This window comes from Aquarana catesbeiana, linkage group LG03, assembly GCF_042186555.1.
Source record: "Aquarana catesbeiana isolate 2022-GZ linkage group LG03, ASM4218655v1, whole genome shotgun sequence".
Classification (NCBI taxonomy): Eukaryota; Metazoa; Chordata; class Amphibia; order Anura; family Ranidae; genus Aquarana; species Aquarana catesbeiana.
In genome coordinates this window covers 560115383-560134055 of record NC_133326.1, presented here as the reverse complement: position 1 = coordinate 560134055, position 18673 = coordinate 560115383, and the positions used below count along the sequence as shown (strand labels likewise).

The 18673-nt window shown below is 41.3% G+C and overlaps 1 protein-coding gene across 1 annotated transcript in view; it reads left to right on the top strand.

Annotated features, from left to right (window-relative positions):
* The window catches only part of LOC141132845 (aldo-keto reductase family 1 member C1-like), a 121306-nt gene that overhangs the window by 69614 nt on the left and 33019 nt on the right, over positions 1 to 18673 (top strand). Inside the window, exon 3 of the mRNA XM_073621766.1 lies at positions 17830 to 17946. Coding sequence (XP_073477867.1) covers positions 17830 to 17946 — 117 coding nt within the window. The remainder of the gene's footprint in view (positions 1 to 17829; positions 17947 to 18673) is intronic.

Here is an 18673-nt window from a genome sequence, read left to right as displayed (position 1 = left end):
AACTCAGGACAACTATGGAACCATTCATGTCTTCCAAAGAGTATTCAGATAAGGCTAAGGAACTGAGTATGCATCTAGCCAAATATGATGGGGAAATCAAGGACAAAAAACTCAAAAAATACTTTAGAGACATTAAGGACTATCAAGAAAATAAGGTGTATAAATGGCAGGATAACCTACAAACAAGCCCCCCCCCAGGAATCACCAGCAGAGAGGGAAATTGAAGTACACAATACTGTAGCAAACTTGGCACCAAATATGAAAAGGGATCCCGGCACACCCCAGAGGGCCCACAAAAAAGAAGGTCACAGTCAAAACAATTCATTCAAGGCCCATCCCCATACTTATCCATTAACCTACCATTCCCCCTACAGGGGTCAAAATTACAACAGACCCGCCCCCATAGATTACAGACCTCCTGACTATGGTTATTATACCCACAACCGCAACCAATACCCCTACAGACCCCCAAGGGGACACCCAAGGGGCAACCTTAGGGGTAGACCAGGGTATAATAGTTACCCACCACAGGGAGGGGGGGAATGGAGGGACTGGAAAGAACCATACAGAATCCTAACCAATCCCCAGCAGAACTATATAGAGCAAGTAGAAAGAGAGGAAGAAGGGGCAGAGGGAGAAAGAAAAAGGAAGAGAAACAACTGAAATCTGGGCTATTTAACCTAACCAATTTAGAATTTTCTGAGTCAGAATTGGAAGTCCTATCACAGGGACTGAAATTTGCACCAAATAAAAATATAGACAAGTTCAACTTGTTTATAGATATTGAAAAATATATAAGAAAATTAAATATAAAGAAACATTTTTCAGGTCATAAAAGTAACCCTACCAATAAGGAGATGGAGGATCCATTTGTACATAGCACGTTGAAAAATAATTCTGTCTTTAATCCTAAAAAAGGCTCAAACCATTACATTGAAGTATTTAGGAATATGGTTCAGGATGAGGTACGCCTAATAGAAACATCTAAACATCAAAACAACCAAAAAATATGGGAGGGTATCAAAAAACTGGAAGAGAATAAACAGATAGTGGTAAGACCCGCAGATAAGGGGGGAGGACTGGTAGTATTAACCAAAGAAAATTATAATAAAGAATTAGAAAGATTGCTGAACGAAGCTACGACATATAAAAAACTAAAATCTAACCCTACTACAAAATTAAAAAAGGACTTATCAATATGGATCAACAAAGGAATCACCAAAGAAATATTAAACCAGAAAGAAGCAGAATATCTTGATCTCACTACACCCAGAATCGAAGTACTATATATAGTGCCAAAGATACACAAAAACAAGGAGAATCCACCAGGCCGCCCAATAGTGAGTGGGATTGGCTCTCTGTACTCTAGGGTGCTGGAATATCTGGACATTTTCCTCCAGCCTCTTGTCCCACAGAGCCAATCCTATCTCAAAGACAGCAGGGAGTTAATTACCTTGCTACAATCTGTGGTTGTCACTGATCAAACCCTATTAGTGACAATAGACATTGGGTCGCTGTATACAAACTTACGTCAGACAGACGTGTTGGAAGCAGTAAGGTGGGCCTTCACAAGTAAATCCACCATAAAACAATCACAAATTAAATTTTTGTTAGAAGGACTATCGATGGCTATGGGGAACAATTATTTTTGGGCGCTTAATGAGTACTACAACCAAATAGGTGGAGTTGCCATGGGAGCTCGTTACGCTCCAAGCGTGGCAAATATTATGCTAAATAAATGGGAATCAGAAACCATTTACAACAACAGACCCAAATCACTTTTACTGTACAAAAGGTACATCGACGATGTTATTATTTTGTGGGAGGGAACAAAGGAAAGTTTTGGGAAATTCATGGAATATATGAATCATAACAAATACAATTTAAAATTCACAGCAGAATTCCATTTATCAACAGTGAATTATTTAGATTTAACACTTTTCAAACAGGGTTCCACTATAAGTACAAAAACTTTTTTTAAAGAAACAGACCGTAACGCCTATGTCTCTACACACAGTTGCCACCACCCGCAATGGATTGGGGCTGTACCCAAAGGGCAGTATATGCGCATACGGCGAAACTGTGAAAATGATATGGATTTTTTTACACAAGCAGAAACTCTTACCACTAGATTTTTGGAAAAAGGCTACCCTGCCCATGTTTTGGAAAAATTGGTTGTCCAGGTGTCAAACATGGACAGGCAATCCTTGTTAGTTCCCAAACCAAAAAAAGAATATAAAGATGAATGCGCATTTTTATCGGATTTTCATCGACAATACAGAACAGTGGAAGGTATTTTTAAGAAATTCTGGCCAATTCTGTTAAAAGACAAAGATTTACAGTCCTCTTTGCCAAACAAACCAAAATTTATATATCGCAGGGCCCCTACCCTCAGGAATCGACTAGCTCCCAATGTACTGGATCCACCGAAGAAACCACCTACTTTTTTGGATGGAGCGTTTTTTTTTTACTGCACTAGATGTAATGCGTGCAAAATAACAAGGAAACCGGGCTCTAAGAAAAAGAAGTCCCAATTTAAGTCTGTGGTAATCCAGCAACAATTTAATATCAAACCCTTGATTACGTGTGATTCTGACTACGTGACATACGTATTGGAATGTCCATGTTCCCTACAGTACGTGGGCAGAACCACACGCCAACTCAAAGTAAGAATCAACGAACATCTTGCGAATATAAAAAATGGTTATCCCAACCATAGTGTCTCTAGACATTTTAAACTGTACCATAATAGTGATCCATCACTATGTACGTTTTATGGGATTGATAAAGTAATAAGGGATTGGAGGGGTACTCATATGAAAAGGATAGTATCCAGAAACGAAACATATTGGCTCTACAAGCTACAAAGTATACAACTGCATGGGATGAATATAGACATAGACCTGAATTGTTTTTTAACTAATGATTAGCATAAGACTTATTAATGTGCATCTATGAATTTTACTAATACTAGGGTCTACTGTATTTAAGAAGGTTCAAATTTGAGGTTTATCCATTGAATCTATTTATCAGTTTTTCATGTCGGTTTTAATTTTAATTCTTAATTTTGGTGGCTGAATTCCCTACTTTTAATGGTATTTGTTTCTATTGGAGGTTGATAGGTGTGCTTATCAATTATTAGTGATTGATTTCACAATTTGGTATACTGTTAAACCGAGACTGAGACTGCTTAGAATGACAGGACATTAAGTTTAATATATTAATTTCCCTCTACATTAATCATGACTTAATATTCAATATTCCCATTGTTAACATCAAGGTCCCTTATGCAACTAATTTTCTTCATTTGTTGTAATATACTCTCGCCTGTCTCCTAATTGACCGACAGGGGGAGCACCATCAAGCAATGTGACTATATGAGAGATACTAATACTTTTTCAATTATCCGGGCTATTGAGACACGTGGCCACCAGAGGGAGCTATTATCCCCTGGTCAGTCCGTGCTTAATGTTCGGCAAATAAACTTTATTGGCAAGTAGGCGGAGTCCTCGTACCAAGCCAATTTACCCGCCCACATTCCCCATAAAAACCGGTATCTTAGTGACCAATGTACGCTTCCCTGAGGACGTTCATAACGAAACGTATGTCGGAGCGGTACGTGGTCACGTGTCCCTTTTCCTTCTACCAACATCCGGTTCATCTGGCTGACTATGCGCACTGGGTGGAACGCACGCCACACATGATGTGATGTGATGGGTCTTGGACATCATTTACCCTGACATGCAAGCAGTCCCAGTGCCGGGTAGGCACCGTTCAATGTAAGCGGCCATTTGGCTATTTTATTGTTTTTTTATACTTAATAAACGGTTTTACGCTATGGAGACTCCTCTTTGTTTCCTATATTTCCTATCCTGAATGAATGGGACGGGAGGGATCTATGCCTAGAGTACCACCCAGCCTTCCAGCCTTTATGTGAACAGGCACAATCCTGTACAAGCGCTAATGACTCTCTTTTTAGTTAAAGGAGTCATTGGTATCTGGTAAGCAGATATCTATTATTCCAAGGTGATCTCTTCCTCTTTGGTGACGGAATCTTTTATCATCGATAAGAATTTGTTGCATTTATGAAGATCTATGCTGTTTTCCTTGGTTTTGGTTTTCACTATTTTTGCTCTAATCTCTTCACTGGAGTGGGACAATTAATTATCACGAATATATTCAACTCACTTTTCAATTAAGGACTCTATATTTTGAATCAATATATATCAAGATTTTTGAGCAATTTGTTTCTAGCATATTAACATATTGTGGTTCACTATCATTGATGTGAATTGTGTGTATATGTTTATAACTATTTAGCAATTATCATCACTTTATTATTTGAGGTCTATAGTGCCCCCTAGTGTATACCATTTCTAGATTTGATTTTCTCATTCAAATTAAGGGGAGCAGCTTGTCATTTGTTTTTGGGATTTTTTGTAACAATTGATCATCCACGGGTGATTCATCTTTTTGCTATTTTTCAATTTTTTTTCATTTGTTTTTTCTATTGGTTTAATCTATTTTTGACACCATTGGCGCGGAAGTATTTTTTACCTATTGATATCACAATAATACAAGGTTAGCTATGAAAACCAAGCACACAGTTTATAAGTACTAAAGTCTTATTTATTTCCCAAGGAAATAAGAAAACGCTAACATGAAAGTATTAAAAGATATTACAATATTACAAAGCTTACAATCAGAACATATAACACAAGAACATCAAGGATACTTATCACAAGGCTCTCCGTCAGGCTTTGTTTCTTCCATCTATGCTCAGATGACCAAGAGAGGGCCAGAGCCATGAGGCTTAGGCTCAAGCCATGATCCAAAGGGAAAGGGGGACAAATTGCCTGTGTGTGCTCCTTTTTACTCAAACATACACGCCCACTCATAGCCACCCCCACTTGCCTCCTCCCCATAGATATTGCCAAGGGGTATTCCTAATATCTATCCATTCTCCAGGAAGCATGCTGTATTGTCCACTAGGGGGCAGCGCTTGTCCATGAATCGCCACTGTCCGACCTGTGTCAAATCTTCGCTTGTCATGCAGAGTTAGGCTTAATTGGCTACATTCCAACTTGGGGGCTATATGTCAGTCCTACAGAGAGTGAGAATATCCTTACCCTTTAAAACCTTTGCAGCCTGGCTGATTTTGGGAATAGGAAACAGATATGTAGAAAATCCAGAAATATGACATTGGACATGTTTTCTTCTAACATATGCCGCTTTGCGCCTAAAGGGTGCATATCACCCTTCTTCAGACACGGCTCCTATTGAACAGTCCATAAATGTCTTGACGCGTGTCGCTTCCCAAAATGTGTTTCCGAACCAGTACCTATGGAACAGTCCTTAACTGTCTTAATGTGCTGCATTTTCCAACATGTGCTTCGGAAACAGCTCCTATGGAACAGTCCATAACGCTCTTAATGTGCTATGCTTCCCAACATGTGCCGCCTTGCTGCTGGGTGACACACCAACATCATTCTTCCGTGACAGCTTCCATGTCACCATTTTGTGTCTTATGTATCTTCTCCTTTCCGATATCTTCAGGACGAGTGCAGTACAGGCAAGGGGTGTCCATTCACTCACCATTCACCAGCACACACTCAGAGCAGCATATTAACCAGCTTTCAGGTACAGAGTCTCGAGGAGGGCCTTACTCACCCATATTACTAACCTAAAATACACATAGGTCACACTATACCATAACATAAATCAACCCATTACCATAATATATACATATATATGTGACACATCTACTTATGCATCCCGCTCCCAACCTCCCATAACCCTTTACTGTAAATATGGGTCGGGATTAGTCAGGCTTGCTCACAATGGTCTTTCCTATCGCAAATAGGCATGTCTGCTGTACTTCAGGGCTCTGAATTGGCAGCAAAGTCTCTAACTTGTACGAAGAGACCTTACCGTCAATTCGTCCCTCAGCTTGCATAGATAAGTGCGAGACCCTTCAATATAAGTTTTGAGTCTAACAACACATATAAATCTGAAACAATGACAAAACCCAGAAAATTCCATCCCTGTGCCTGGATTTCAGTAACCATGCCCAGGGTATATCATGCACCTCTACCTCCTGTTAGGTTCAAGAAACACCCTAGTTCCATGACTTTCGGTATCCTTTAGGACAAAGAAAAAACCTTGTCTATGTCCCAAATAATAGCCAGGTGCTTTCTTCACAGCAATGATCTCTCCATCCAGAACACAGAGTGAAATATCTAAATATCTTCCCAACATTTTTCGTTCACCACCATGTATTGAGCTGGCATACAAAGGACGTCATGGTCATGCTTCCGACAGAGGGAATGATCAACCTGCCTCCAGCTTGAGGTTGGCCGATACTTCCGCCCGCCCCTGCGTGCACGCCAGAGCCCATGACAAATTTCTGTGCTGTACCATCACACTCTCTACCAACCTCTCGAAATGGTTGACAAAATATGGAGCCACTTTAACCTGGGTGTTTATGTGACTTTGTTGAATGTTATTAAGGATGCCACCAATCTCTCTGAGTAACAAAGCCCCGCTTAAGATATGGCTGAGAGTTTGCTCCTCAGGATACCTATGTCCACTCCATTAACAACACCCATCCCAGCTCCTATTCCCCCCAATATAGTGCTGAATACATCCCTTCTCTTCCGGTTACTCCTCAGAAATAAGCGTCCTGCATGAACCTCATCCTATGTCCGCACATCTCTGGGAGTAAGCCACTGGTACAATGACCGCACTTGATTCAGTGTATACTCAGCACATATAGGGTAATAGGTTTTTATAAACCACTGTGAGATGTTGCAGCGCCATGTGGTGAAGGCATACCCTGGTAGCCATCGTTTGTTCCCTTTATTTAACGGAGCATGCTCCTGTGTGTGGTTACTGGCATTACCTGTGCAGGGTTTCAACCCCTCAGGTGAGACATCAACCAGGCGTATCTCCCCCATGCAAGGAAATTTTCACCCCATTGATGTGTCACCTGGCCAACCTCTAGTGTGGCCAAAAGACACCTTATTATGCATAAGTGCCAGCCTCCTTATATTAATTCCGTTATGTCAATACATTTCACACCTTAAAAACCTTTTCTTCTTTCAATTCCTCCCTCCAACAAAAAAAAAAAAAAAACATATATTTTACAATTCATGTTCTGATGGATTGGATGTGTTATATTCCTTCCCCAACCTCCAACCCATTGCACGTGTTTTAATAGCACGTTTGCATTCATCAGTGACAGGAGAGACTCCGGCAAAAATGTTTCACAAGTCTTGTTGATAGGCACAGTCTCAGATTCAGCATTAGCACTAAATTGTCCATAAGAAAAAGACAAGTAATAATCTGAATCTTTTCGTTTGTCCCTTCTCTCCTGAATGTTTATCAGAACAAATTTGCGGTGTGGTATGGCACAGACAAACTGCCAACCAGATGATCATATGTCATCCATGTTCCAGAGACCTCTCCAATCTCGCTCCACCAGGACTCTGGAAGTGAAAAACAAGAGCAGAATCAAATTCTTATCCATAATATCGGCTTGCTATGTTTATTTATAGTTCCATCCTTGGAACCCAAGAACTTAGTATTCCTGGCTTCTGCAACTCTGACCAAACTATCAAAACAACCATGACCTCTTTAGGCTGAACCCACTCTAAAATGGATCCCCATGGTATGATCAAAAATTTAAAAACAAAACGAACGTCATTGTTGCTTCTCAAAAATTCTCAATTCAAACACTAAAAAAAACAATGCATTTATCTGTATCTTAAGACCTATGCACTAACTCTCCTTTCAGGTGGACAAAGCGTAAACCTTTTGGAACTCTTTCCACCTGAATGAAAATAAAAACAAAGGAAAAAAAAACGAACTCCCACAGCTAGAATGGCTTCCTACCAACTCTTGTCTTAAACAAAATGTATCCAGTTGGAGGACATATGCCATGACCATCTATTCAGCTGCTAATTGAGGGTATATCCAATTACCCCCCCTTCAGGTGGACTAAACATAATAATTTTTCCACCTGAACAAAACAAAAATAAAATAAATGAATACAAATAACAAAACAAAAAAAATTAAAAAAGGAAAAAAAATTTAAATTCTTTAACCACTTCAGCCCCGGAAGGATTTACCCCCTTCCTGACCAGAGCACTTTTTACAATTTGGCACTGCGTCGCTTTAACTGCTAATTGCGCGGTCATGCAATGCTGTACCCAAACGAAATTTGCGTCCTTTTCTTCCCACAAATAGAGCTTTCTTTTGATGGTATTTGATAACCTCTGCCGTTTTTATTTTTTGCGCTATAAACGGAAAAAGACCGAAAATTTTGAAAAAAAATGATATTTTCTACTTTTTGTTATAAAAAAAATCCAATAAACTCAATTTTAGTCATACATTTAGGCCAAAATATATTCAGCCACATGTCTTTGGTAAAAAAAATGTCAATAAGCTTATATTTATTGGTTTGCGCAAAAGTTATAGCGTCTACAAACTAGGGTACATTTTCTGGAATTTACACAGCTTTTAGTTTATGACTGCCTATTTCATTTCTTGAGGTGCTAAAATGGCAGGGCAGTACAACCCCCCCCCCCCAAATGACCCCATTTTGGAAAGTAGACACCCCAAGGAAATTGCTGAGATGCATGTTGAGCCCATCGAAAATTCATTTTTTTTGTCCCAAGTGATTGAATAATGACAAAAAAAAAATTACAAAAAGTTGTCACTAAATGATATATTGCTCACACAGGCCATGAGCATATGTGGAATTGCACCCCAAAATACATTTAGCTGCTTCTCCTGAGTATGGGAATACCACGTGTGGGACTTTTTGGGAGCCTAGCTGCGTACGGGGCCCCGAAAACCAAGCACCGCCTTCAGGATTCCTAAGGGCGTACATTTTTGATTTCACTCCTCACTACCTATCACAGTTTTAAAGGCCATAAAATGCCCAGATGGCACAAAACCCCCCCAAATGACCCCATTTTGGAAAGTAGACACCCCAAGCTATTTGCTGAGAGGCATGTTGAGTCCATGGAATATTTTATATTTTGACACAAGTTGCGGGAAAATTACAAACTTTTTTTTTTTGCACAAAGTTGTCACTAAATGATATATTGCTCAAACATGCCATGGGCATATGTGGAATTACACCCCAAAATACATTCTGCTGCTTCTCTTGAGTACGGGGATACCACATGTGTGGGACTTTTTGGGAGCCTAGCCGCGTACGGGGCCCCAAAATCAAGCACCGCCTTCAGGATTTCTAAGGGCATACATTTTTGATTTCACTCCTCACTACCTATTACAGTTTTGAAGGCCATAAAATGCCAAGATGGCACAAAACTCCCCCAAATGACCCCATTTTGGAAAATAGATGCTCCAAGCTATTTGTTGAGAGGCATGTTGAGTCCATTGAATATTTTATATTTTTTGCAGGAAAATGACAAACTTTTTTTTTTTTTGCACAAAGTTGTCACTAAATGATATATTGCTCACACAGGCCATGGGCATATGTGGAATTGCACCCCAAAATACATTCTGTTGATTTTCCTGAGTACAGGGATACCACATGTGTGGGACTTTTTGGGAGCCTAGCCGCATACGGGGCCCCGAAAACCAAGCACCGCCTTCAGGATTTCTAAGGGCATAAAGTTTTGATTTCACTCCTCACTACCTATCACAGTTTTGAAGGCCATAAAATGCCCAGATGGCACAACCCCCCCCAAATGACCCAATTTTGGAAAGTAGACATCCCAAGCTATTTGCTGAGAGGCATGTTGAGTCCATGGAATATTTTATATTTTGACACAAGTTGCGGGAAAATTACAAACTTTTTTTTTTTGCACAAAGTTGTCACTAAATGATATATTGCTCAAACATGCCATGGGCATATGTGGAATTACACCCCAAAATACATTCTGCTGCTTCTCTTGAGTACGGGGATACCACATGCCCAGATGGCACAACCCCCCCCAAATGACCCAATTTTGGAAAGTAGACATCCCAAGCTATTTGCTGAGAGGCATGTTGAGTCCATGGAATATTTTTATATTTTGACACAAGTTGCAGGAAAGTGACCAATTTTTTTTTTTTTTGCAATGCCAAGATAGCACAACCCCCCCCCCCCCAAATGACCCCATTTTGGAAAGTGGACACCCCAAGCTATTTGCTGAGAGGCATGGTGAGTATTATGCAGCTCTCATTTGTTTTTGAAAATGAAGAAAGACAAGAAAAAAATTTTTTTTTCTTTTTTTAATTTTCAAAACTTTGTGAAAAAAAGTGAGGTCTGCAAAATACTCACTATACCTCTCAGCAAATAGCTTGGGGTGTCTACTTTCCAAAATAGGGTAATTTGGGGGGGGTTTGTGCCACCTGGGCATTCCATGGCCTCCGAAACTGTGATAGGCAGTGAAGAGTGAAATCAAAAATTTACGCCCTTAGAAAGCCTGAAGGCTTTGCTTGGTTTTCGGGGTCCCGTACGCGGCTAGGCTCCCAAAAAGTCTCACACATGTGGTATCCCCGTACTCAGGAGAAGCAACAGAATGTATTTTTGGGTGTAATTTCACATATTCCCATGGCATGTTTGAGCAATATATCATTTAGTGACAACTTTGTGCAAAAAAAAAAAAAAAAAAATTTGTCTTTTTCCCGCAACTTGTGTCACAATATAAAATATACCATGGACTCGACATGCCTCTCAGCAAATAGCTTGGGGTGTCTACTTTCCAAAATTGGGTCATTTGGTGGGGGGTTTGAACTGTCCTGGCATTTTATGCACAACATTTAGAAGCTTATGTCACACATCACCCACTCTTCTAACCACTTGAAGACAAAGCCCTTTCTGACACTTTGTTTACATGAAAAAATTATTTTTTTTTGCAAGAAAATTACTTTGAACCCCCAAACATTATATATTTTTTAAAGCAAATGCCCTACAGATTAAAATGGTGGGTGTTTCATTTTTTTTTTCACACAGTATTTGCGCAGCGATTTTTCAAACGCATTTTTTTGGGAAAAAACACACTTTTTAAAATTTTAATGCACACACTATATTGCCCAAATGTTTGATGAAATAAAAAAGATGATCTTAGGCCGAGTACATGGATACCAAACATGACATGCTTTAAAATTGCGCACAAACGTGCAGTGGCGACAAACTAAATACGTTTTTAAAAGCCTTTAAAAGCCTTTACAGGTTACCACTTTAGATTTACAGAGGAGGTCTACTGCTAAAATTACTGCCCTCGATCTGACCTCCGCGGTGATACCTCACATGCATGGTGCAATTGCTGTTTACATTTGACGCCAGACCGACGCTTGCGTTCGCCTTTGCGTGAGAGCAGGGGGGGACAGGGGTGCTTTTTTTTTTTTTCTTTATTATTTTTTTGCTTTTTTATCTTATTTTTAAACTGTTCCGTTCATTTTTTAATTTTTTTAATCATTTTTATTGTTATCTCAGGGAATGTAAATATCCCCTATGACAGCAATAGGTAGTGACAGGTATTCTTTTTTGAAAAAATTGGGGTCTATTAGAACCTAGATCTCTCCTCTGCCCTCAAAGCATCTGACCACACCAAGATCGGTGTGATAAAATGCTTTCCCAATTTCCCAATGGCGCTGTTTACATCCGGCGAAATCTAAGTCATGAAATGCTCGTAGCTTCCGGTTTCTTAGGCCATAGAGATGATTGGAGCCATTCTGGTCTCGCATCAGCTCTATGGTCAGCTGGCCGAATCACCGGCTGCATTCTCAGGTTCCCTGTTGGGACAGGAGAGCCAGAGAAAAACATGGAAGATGGTGGGGGGGGGGCATTCCCTCCCACTGCTTGCAAAAGCAGTCTAGAGGCTAATTAGCCGCTAGGATTGCTTTTACATGAAAGCCGACCGCTGGCTGAAAAGAATGATACCAAGATGATACCTAAACCTGCAGGCATCATTCTGGTATAACCACCAGGGCATATAGTGTAAACTTTTTTTTCATGCAGCCTGTAGGCTGAACGAAAAAAAGATATTGATCGGTGGGTATGCCCACCATTAGAATACCTCCCTTCATCCACCCACTTCTAATGATGGGCATACATGCGCCGTTTATATATGCCAAAGCATGGGGGCATCCTCCCGCAAAAGGCAGGAGCAAATCGCTCCTCTACCCACTGCTGCCCCCATGCTTCGGCATATATGCTGAGGTATGTAACTGTGGTGGTGAAATCACCTCCGACAGCGCTGGAGTCACGGCTTTATGTATCGTGGGAGCAAACGCTGTTGCTGTCAAGATAAATAAATCCGCTCTGCAGCTGAATGGCGTACCTGCTAAGCAAATGATGGTTAACAATAAAACAAAGTAGCGTTACAGTATAACAGTAAGACTTACCATACCTGCAAAGCAAATACAAAAAAAATAGCAAAAAATAAAACATTTAAACGCAACCTGTGCCTAAAATATATATATGCCAAAGCATGGGGGCATCTTCCCACAAAAGGCAGGAGCATATCGCTCCTCCACCCACTGCTGCCCCCACGCTTCGGCATATATGCTGAAGTATGTAACTGTGGTGGTGAAATCACCTCCGATAGCGCTGGAGTCACGGCTTTATGTATCGTGGGAGCAAACGCTGTTGCTGTCAAGATAAATAAATCCGCTCTCCAGCTGAATGGCGTACCTGAAAACAAAAAAATGGTTACCAAACATGATAAAAACATAACAACAGTAAAACATTGCAGAATAGAATACAGTAAAAAAGAGCAGAACAATAGAGAGAGAAAAGAGAGAAACGACAACTATTTTTGGTTTTTATTATTTTATTTTTTTTTGTGTTTTTTTTTTGTAACTTTAACTTTTGTAACTGGTACCAGGTTTGGGTCTCTCAAAATGTGATGGCATCTTGGGAGACCCTGTGAAAGTGTGTCCTAGTCTGTGCAGTGCTGTACCCTACGCTAATACTCAACTAGTGTATGGTAGTGTTCAAAACATTCACCAATGCAAAGACCAGGATTGTCAGGACAGAAGGGACAATAATACCGGGTGTCACGCCTAAATCCGCGCTTGCTGCAGACACGACATCTTTTTTGGGGGGCTCGTTGGGTAGGGGTACTCGGGAGGATATAAAGAAAATGCCTCTCATGCAGACGGCTTACTGCATTTGGTTGGGAAAGGTGAGGTGGAGCACCGTCTGGAAACAGAAGGGCTCTGACGATCTCTTCCTGGAATTTAAGGAAGGATCCAGTCCGTCCTGAAGCTCTGTATAGCACATAAGCGTTCAGCAAAGCCAATTGAAATAAATAAACAGACACTTTTTTGTACCAGCGTCTGGCCTTACGGGCAACAAGGTACCCCTTTCTGAATAAGGGTGACACCAAGTCCCACACTATCTTGCCAGCACTTCCTATGTAGTGAGGGCACTTTGTCGGCTCTACGTGACTATCTTTGCCCTCGTAAACCATAAAACTACATGTATAGCCTGTGGCCCTGTCACAGAGATTATACATCTTGACCCCGTATCTGGCACGCTTGCTGGGAAGGTACTGTTTGAATGACAAGCGGCCAGAAAACTTAATCAGGGACTCATCAACGCAGACAACTTGATGGGGAGTAAACAAGTCTGCAAAACACTGGTTGAAGTGGTTTACGAGGGGCCGAATTTTGTAGAGCCGATCGTATTCAGGGTCTCCACAAGGACGACAGAGTTCATTGTTGTTGAAGTGCATGAACCGCAAAATCTGCTCGTATCGTGCCTTGGTCATGGAGGCAGAGAACACGGACATATGGTAAATTGGGTCAGTAGACCAATATGACCGCAACTCACTCTTTTTATTTATGCCCATGTTGAGGGAAAGGCCCAGAAAGATCTTAAATTCGGAGACCGTAATTGGTAACCAATCTCTGGCAAGGGAGGACTGGGGAATAGTGGCGATGTGTTGACCAGCGTATAAATTGCTTTGGTCCACAATAGATCTATAGAGATCTTCGGTGAAAAACAGCGAATAAAAATCCAGTGGCGTAAAATCAACTGTTTCCACCTGAATTCCGGGTTGGCCAGTGAATGGGGGAAGTACGGGTGCTGCAGAAGTGGTGGGTACCCAATTCGGATTGGCGAATGCAGCAGGAAGGGCACTATGGGCACGACGGGCCTGTGTTCGTCTTCTTGGTGGCAGCGGGACACTACTTGTGCTTGCCACCTCGCCAGCTTGAACTACACTTATGGGACTCGCCACATCACCACGTGATACTGCAGTGCTGGATGTACGACCAGGGTGTACTAGGCCGCTGGTGCTTGCCAGTTCACCAGAAGTATTAGCGGTGCTAATACTACTCTGCTCCATACGAGGGACCTGTGGTTCTTGCACTTCAAGGACAGAAGAAGAAGATCGGGGTATGGTACGCCTGACCTTGGCAGGGACCACAACTCCGTCGTCAGAGCTATCTGTCATGGAGCCGCTGTCGTCTACAGGATCGTATTCTAAGCCTGAATCTGACAGATGAGTGACTTCCTCTTCACTATCTGTCATGCTCAGAAACGTGTAGGCCTCTTCACTAGTGTACCTTGGATTTGCCATTTTGGGCTCTAAATTTAGGGGTACACTAGTGAGACTCATAGGCAAAAAAGCTCCTGACTGTTAGCGACTGATTCAAAACGCTATCAAAAAACTGTTAGCGATCGCAGGGATCATGCCTGACTCTGCGAACGCTTCAGTTATGTGTGCTTAGTGTTTTGTAAGTGTCAGAGATCGATCGATACTGCACTTAGGTGGTCTGGGCAGGGCTGGGCCGAGGGGAAAAACGCAGGTGCTAGCAGGTATCTGGGGTGATCCCGCTAACACTGTGTTTTTGGGAACCCTAAACTGCTGGGGACGCTAGTATAGATCTGATCGGATCAGATATCGATCCGTTCAGATACTATAGCACTAAGGGAGGTGTATGCTGTGTGCGTGGGTGTTAGCGGTACTGGCGCTAAACTGACGCTGCCTGGGGCGACGCAGACCTTATCTGACCCCAAAAACGTAACTTATATCACCACCGGGCAATTAGGGGGTTAAACCTTTATAAGGTAATAAACGGCGGGTGCCCTAAAACTATAATAAACTATAAAAAACAAACTAACTAACCAGCGTCACCCGTAACACTTATACGGTGATCACTGGTGAAAGGGTTAACTAGGGGGCAATCAGGGGGTTAAAACCTTTAGTAGGTAGTATATGGGGGTCCCTGTCGCTATAAAACGCTGACGGCGAACCTATATACTTACCTCCCTAACTAGTGTCACCTGTGTCACTAATACAGCGATCAGAAAAACGATCGCTTAGTGACACTGGCGACAGGGGGTGATCAAGGGGTTAACCTTTATTAGGGGGGGTTAGGGGGGTACCCTAACTGCCCTAACACTTATAACTGTCACAAACTGACACCAATGCAAAAAAAAAAAATGCTATTGGTGTCACTGTGACAGGGGGTACAGGGGGGTGACTGGGGGGTGAAAAGTGTGCCTGCGTGTTCTACTGTACATGTAGTGTTGTGCAAACTCACATTGATGTCTTCTCTCCTCGGCGCCGGAACGAAAAAGACCAACTCGAGGAGAGATGACATCACTTCCTCTGCCTCTGTTTACATTACAGAGGCAGAGGAAGGATTTCATTCGTCGGGAGCGATCGCGAGGGGGTGGCCACGAATGGATGGCCTCCCCCTCACCTCTGATTGCCCGGGAACAAATGTCGGCCGCCTCTGGCACCGGGGGGGGGGTCTGATCGTACCCCCCGCCCGCGGGAGGCAGATCACGTACCAGGTAGGTGATTTTGCCTGCCCGTGCCATTCTGCCGCAGTATATCTGCGTGAGGCAGTCGGCAAGTGGTTAAAAAAAAAAATAAAAAACAAATGTTTAATGTTTTTAAAAAACAAATGTTTAAAAGTTAAATTAAAAACAAAAAATTCATAAAAAAATTAAAAATAAGAGAAGAGAAAAAAAAACAATAATCATAACAGAAAAATGTTTTTAGAAAAAAAAAATAATAATTCAGAGTCTTATCCTTGAAAATACTAAAAATATATCAAGGTCCTCTATTATATTTAAAACATGAAGCTCACATCTAAACTATTATTGTACCTGTGTATTAATTTGTCTAATCCCTATAGATGGTTAGTCTATTAAAACTCTGACCACGTGTTACAGTTGATGATATCACAATAATACAAGGTTAGCTATGAGAACCAAGCACACGGTTTATAAGTAATAAAGTCTTATTTATTTCCCAAGGAAATAAGAAAACGCTAACATGAAAGTATTAAAATATATTACTATATTACAAAGCTTACAATCAGAACATATAATACAAGAACATCAAGGATACTTATCACAAGGCTCTCCGCGAGGCTGTGTTTCTTCCAGCTATGCTCAGATGACCAAGAGAGGGCCAGAGCCATGAGGCTTAGGCCCAAGCCATGATTCAAAGGGAAAGGGGGACAAATTGCCTGTGTGTGCTCCTTTTTACTCAAACATACACACCCACTCATAGCCACCCCCACTTGCCTCCTCCCCATAGATATTGCCAAGGGGTATTCCTAATATCTATCCATTGTCCAGGAAGCATGCTGTATTGTCCACTAGGGGGCAGCGCTTGTCCATGAATCGCCACTGTCCGACCTGGGTCAAATCTTAGCTTAACCCATGAGTCATCTTGGCAGCAGTGGCACTCTTTGAAGATTGCTTGCAGAGCAGTTAATCAGGAATTCTCATAGACAGATCGGAGTCAGTATTGTCATGCAGAGTTAGGCTTAATTGGCTACATTCCAACTTGGGGGCTATATGTCAGTCCTACAGAGAGTGAGAATATCCTTACCCTTTAAAACCTTTGCAGCCTGGCTGATTTTGGGAATAGGAAACAGATATGTAGAAAATCCAGAAATATGGCATTGGACATGTTGCCTTCTAACAGTCACTAACCACATTCTTTATACTAGGCAGGGGAGAAACCGGAAGTTTGGAATTACTCGTCCTTCCCTCCCCTGAAGGGCCTGATATGGATTTTGGGGGGACCCCGACGCCACTTTTTTTTTTTTGGCGCAGCGTTCCCCTTAACCACTTAATACACAATACACTGTGTTAGATAAACTACACTGCCTGCATTGACTGAATAGAGTCTACATATATATATATATATATATATATATATATATATATATATATATATATATATTAGACTGTATATATATATATATATATATATATATATCAAATACACTGCCACTAACTAACCTGTCTGGCTAATCTAGCTCAGACTATCTCCGTCCACACACTATACACAGGCGCTATGTAAGCAGCCTTATATAGTGTGGGGCGTGGACTTAGTCCCCCTGAGCCATGATTGGCCAAAGGCACCCTGCCTGTGGCCAGTTATGGCTCTCTCAGCAGAGCGCGCTGTCATTGGCCAAAGCATGCAGGTCAGATGCATGCTTTGGCCAATCATCATACAGCAATGCACTGCGATCTCTTGCATTATGTGCATTATGGGGGCGTTTTGCGCCACTCGAATTTCCTGCAAATGCCCCATATGTTCGGTTCGTTTTAGAACAAACGAACACCCAATGTTCGAATCAAACTTACGTTTAACTCGAACCACAGGCTCATTTCTAGAGGTTAATGATGCCATTCATCAGACTGAGAGTGCTTAACAGCAGAATAACTGTAAGGGACAGCTCTGAAATTTGGATGAATTTTGCAAAACAGGTTTTGTTGTTTTAATTTTATTGGGCTTTTTATTTCAATCTTGTTAGTTTTACTTTGAAGCCTGTTTAATATTTGGTGCACAGAGCGAAGGGCATTTAAACTATGCTTCTATTTTTCAGTTGTGGTCGACATTTCACTCACCAGATCTGGTAGAACCTAATGTGAGGCAATCCCTGAAGACTCTCCAACTGGATTATATGGACCTCTTCCTCATCCACTGGCCATTTTCACTTAAGGTACTGTCAGCATCTGCATTTAGCTTATAACCACTTACATACCGTTCTTTTATGTCTATAGTTCTAGCTGTATCTACCTGTTTTGGATCAGGCCCAGCTTTACTGTGGCGACTGTTATCACTACACCTTACACGTAAGTGTTGGTCATCCCACTCATTCCAGCTGGATCAGTTGTCTTAAGCAGGCTGTGACTTACATATTTTTAATGTGTCCCTCAAGATTAGAGCAGGGTGGGTCAGGAACTTGTAAACTAAAAATCGCAACAATGCCTTAAAGAACAAAGAAATATGGCACTTCTATCCCTTATCCCCAAATAAAACATTTTCTCATATTCTACAGTGCCTTGAAAACGTATTCAAACCCTTTAAAATGTTCCATATTTTGTCATGTTACAACCAAAAACTTAAATGTAGTGTAAATGTATTTTATTGTGATTTTATGTGATAGATCAACACAAGGTGGCACATAAATGTGAAGTGGAAAGAAAATGATAAATTGTTTTCAAAATTTTTTACAAATAAATATCTGAAAAGTGTGGTGTGCATTTGTATTCAGCCCCCCTGAGTCAATACTTTGTAGAACCAACTTTTGCTGCAATTACAGCTGCAAGTCTTTTTGGGTATTTCTCTACCAGCTTTACACATCTAGAGAGTGACATTTTTGCCTATACTTTTTTGCAAAATAGCTCAAGCTCTGTCAGATTGAACGGAGAGCGTCCAAACTTCTC